Source organism: Nanorana parkeri, unplaced genomic scaffold (genome assembly GCF_000935625.1).
Source record: "Nanorana parkeri isolate BGI_ZX_2015 unplaced genomic scaffold, ASM93562v1 scaffold1230, whole genome shotgun sequence".
Taxonomy (NCBI): Eukaryota; Metazoa; Chordata; class Amphibia; order Anura; family Dicroglossidae; genus Nanorana; species Nanorana parkeri.
Genome location: NW_017307498.1, coordinates 221,138 through 225,289, shown reverse-complemented (window position 1 = coordinate 225,289; position 4,152 = coordinate 221,138). Strand labels below are relative to the sequence as shown.

General features: G+C 42.9%; 1 protein-coding gene across 1 annotated transcript in view; it reads right to left on the bottom strand.

Annotated features, from left to right (window-relative positions):
* The window catches only part of LOC108797120 (amiloride-sensitive sodium channel subunit gamma-2-like), a gene marked incomplete at its 5' end in the record, with an annotated part of 29,872 nt that overhangs the window by 13,645 nt on the left and 12,075 nt on the right, over positions 1 to 4,152 (bottom strand). The window contains one exon of the mRNA XM_018568694.1: positions 820 to 924. Within this exon, the coding sequence (XP_018424196.1) occupies positions 820 to 924 (105 nt within the window). The remainder of the gene's footprint in view (positions 1 to 819; positions 925 to 4,152) is intronic.

Here is a 4,152-nt window from a genome sequence, read left to right as displayed (position 1 = left end):
GGTGAGGGGCGGGCTTCCGATGACTGCAATGCTGAACAAGCAGGGGCCATCCCCAAACTGTTCCCACAAAGTTGGGAGCATGAAATTGTCCAAAATGTCTTGGTATGCTGATGCCTTAAGAGTTCCCTTCCCTGGAACTAAGGGGCCAAACCCAACCCCTGAAAAACAACTCCACACCATAATCCCCCCTCCACCAAACTTTACACTTGGCACAATGCAGTCAAGCAAGTACCATTCTCCTGGCAACCGCCAAACCCAGACACGTCCATCGGATTGCCAGACAAAGAAGCGTGATTCATCACTCCAGAGAACACGTCTCCAATTCTCTAGAGTCCAGTGGCGGCGTGCTTTACACCACTGCTTCCGACGCTTTGCATTGCACTTGGTGATGTAAGGCTTGGGTGTAGCTGCTCAACCATGGAAACCCATTCCATGAAGCTCTCTACACATCTAATCTTAAGGCCACACGGAGTTTGGAGGTCTGTAGCTATTGACTCTGCAGACAGTTGGTGACTTCTGCGCACTGTGCACTTCAGCATGTGCTGACCCCGCTCTGTCATTTTACGTGGCCTACTACTTCGTGGCTGAGTTGCTGTTTTTCCCCGTTGCTTCACTTTGTTATAATAATAATAATATATAATAATAATAATGTTATATTCAAGGAACACCTGAGTCCAATGATTTGGAGGGGTGTCCCAATACTTTTGGTAATATAGTGTGTAGATATGTGTGTGCATAACCAACATGATGCTAATGCGAGCTTCATCCCTTGGTATTGATTAGCTCTGTTAATTGATTAGACATTTGCCTTCAACTCACCTCCCGTGTATACCCAGCACCATAAACATCCTTATAGAAATTCTTGATGTCATCCCCTTCTGTGCATTGACTCGCATATGGTGATTTTAATCTGTTAATGTGAACCTGTGGAAAAATACACTAAATCTTAATCACATTTTGTTTTTAGTATCCACTTTGTAATTGTTTTTGGTAAATTTTACTTTAAAGGAGAACTATAAGGTGAGTGCTTTTCACTCACCTCATAGGTCTAGCCGACCTGTGACAATGAGACTGTCACAGGTCAGCTCAGTAGATCGGGAAGTGAGCGAACACATACGGGGGTTCGCTCACCTCCTCTCGATCCTCTCACGGCTCTCTGCCATGACAGGGGAGGGGCTGGATTCCCCCCTCCCTGCTCCGATCCTCTAGCGGTGACTGGCCGAACGGACGGGGAGGGGGCGGGTACAGCTGGCTCTGCCATAATTGTCGGGATCCGCTTCAGCTGCGGTATACTGAGGTTAGCGTGACGGAAGGACGCTACTTTGTGTCCTCCCGTTACCCTAAGGAGAACTATGGGGAAAAGCACTAACCCCATAGTTCTCCTTTAAGGTTTTAACTGCTGTTTGTTTTTGTTTTTTTCTCTTTTTGTTATGTGTATAAAATCTACAGATGAACATTAGGTGCCTCCATGAGATTGGTGTCATGGAGCATTGTGGGGTTTCCAAAAACAGAGCATTGTAGAAGCTGTGTGTCTTCAGACTGTATCTCCCTGATCAAAACAGACAAAGGAAAGGAACAGAATTTTCTTCTATTTTCCAATAAGCTGAAATATCAGCACATACAATAAAGAAAACTTTTGAAAACTCACATGCCCAATTATTCACCCATATCGCCATAATGAATGCTCGAATTAGTGCAAAGATGCGTGTGACCACTTGAAGCTCAATTTATTGAAAGTGATCACACTGCATAAGTTGAATGCAACAAAGAACCTTCATTCAATGACCACTATCTTCAAGTGTGCCAAGACGAATGGACAGGACGGAAAGCTTTCTGTTGTTTTTATAGGAAATTACTGATTAAATTAATTCAAATTCTAACTTTTTATTGTCATCTATGATTGTTTTCTGCTTATTATCGCAAAATAAATATGTCAATGTTGTACATTTTATTTAAAAGAATAATTTCACTTTCCCAGGTGAATTTGGAAAATGGAAAAAATCTATAGTGCAGAGCTGTGCTACACAGCAATACGGGGTAGGGATAGTAGCAAAAGGGGCAGTCGCCCAGGGCCCAATCATTGTTGTGGGGCCCAAAGCAGCTGCCCCTTCAGCCCATATAAGCAGTGGCAGGGCCTCGGGCCTCTAGGGGGCCCAGCACAGTCCCAGCACCGGCATAAGTATAGCGGGGGTGGGGGGAGGAGAGGTGGGAGACAATAGGAGAGGGAACCAGATTGGAGGGGGTACTTCCATTTTCCCAAACTGACCTGGAAAAGTGGTATTACCCTTTAAAGCACATGTGTCAAACTCAAGGCCCAGGGGCCGAATCCGGCCCACCAGGCCATTTCCTAGACTTCTACTTTCAGATCTAGGTATTAAGTTATTACTAAAACCAGTGATAATCGAATGCAGAGGCAATTATGATAAAGATTAGATACATTTATATAGTCTTACAGGCCCTTTGAGGGCAACCATAATGTTGATGCGGCTCACGATTAAATTGAGTTTGACACCCCTGCTTTAAAGTATGAAATGAGCTGAGGTTTTTTTTATTTTTTTTTATTTTAGGGACATATTAGTAATGGAAAAGCGATACTGTAGTTACATTGTATTAAGTCTTATGTAAGTGATGGCTATGATCAAGTCTTAGTTTTTGCTGATCATTTTTTTACATTCCATTGGCTGACTCTAACTTGATGATGGTATTTGTCACTTGTCTGGGGCTCCCTCTAGTGGTACAAAGTAGAGCTACACACAAAGTAATTGTCTTAGCTGGTTTGGATGGATCAAGCCGTGGCATGGATGTTTTTTTAAAGATTGCTTATTAAATGATCTGTGATTTATTGGGATTCAGGGAATAATATATAATCAGGCCACCAAAAAAACAACAGTATTCTTCCACTTATATATGCTTTAAAAATGCACTTCAGGCAAATATAAAACACTAAAATGAATGCAGTTCTTTTTTCATTTATATGCCTTTTAAAGTATGTTTTAAATGCAAGCAGTGTTACGATCTAAATATGACCTGGTATCAATCTCTTGCAGTAGAAGAAAGAGCAGCACGAGGAGCCAGTTATTCTGTATTCAGTATTCATGTACTAATAGGTTGTGTGCTGATAGAGCAGAGTGCCGAGGGAAAGTTAAATAAGATCATCAGTCTGCTGCTTCTCCTTCGCTGCCCAATCACAAGCTGGGTAAGTGTTATTTAACATTATGAGAAAAAAATCATGTTTCTTGCCCTCCCAGACAGGGCTGTGCTGTGTGGCATAGCTGTGTAAATCTTAGGCGTGGATAGACATAAATACAAATCCTTTGGCTAGTAAAACAGTTCTCATATATGTATTTCATCGTTGTATTCAGCTGATTGCTTAAGTTTTAAATGTGACTGGTGTAAGCAGCAAAAGTTGTCTTGATATCAGGTTTTTGTAACCCCCTGTACTGCAGTAGTTAGATTTGGAGAGGTAGAGCCAGCTCCAGGAGCCAATCAGACTCTGCTACATATACAACATGTGCAGATCATGAAAATAGTGACAGGATGAGAAAGCACAGTGAACTGATTAATGGGTTATCAGCATGTGACCATCATTGCCCAATCTGCAGGCTGGGAGTAAGTCATTGACCAAACAATGCTGTTGCTGCTGCTGTGCTATCTCTCACTAGTGCTTGAATCACAACACTGGCTGCACAGAACTAAAAATCCTTTAGCCGGTGTAGCAGGTCATCATGTAGAGAGCAAGGAGAGGTCCTGTCCGGGGTTTATGTGTCGCCCAGATTCCTCTCTTACACCTTCCGGAACCTATAGTAGGCCCCAGGTTTTACGCTTTGCCTCAGTGGCAATTTAGTGCAGGTGAGGCCAACAGACAGAGCTCTGGAGCCTGGGGAGCAGACAGTCTATCTGCTGGAGCACAAGGTTGGTCAGTGTGTTTTGCTGAAGCCTGGCAAACAATAGGTTTGTACAGGTTGGTAGTCAGGACTATCGTATGTTTAGTTAGTGCCGGGACACGGCTAGGATTTTGTTTTTGAAGTATTTACTTTCTTTGAGCAATGTATATAGCCTGTGTGTTGCACCAATAAATGTAACACTGTTTGAAGAAAAGTCACTGGTCTGGTCTCTAAACCTTGCAAGATTGCTCACCCCAGGGAGCAATTG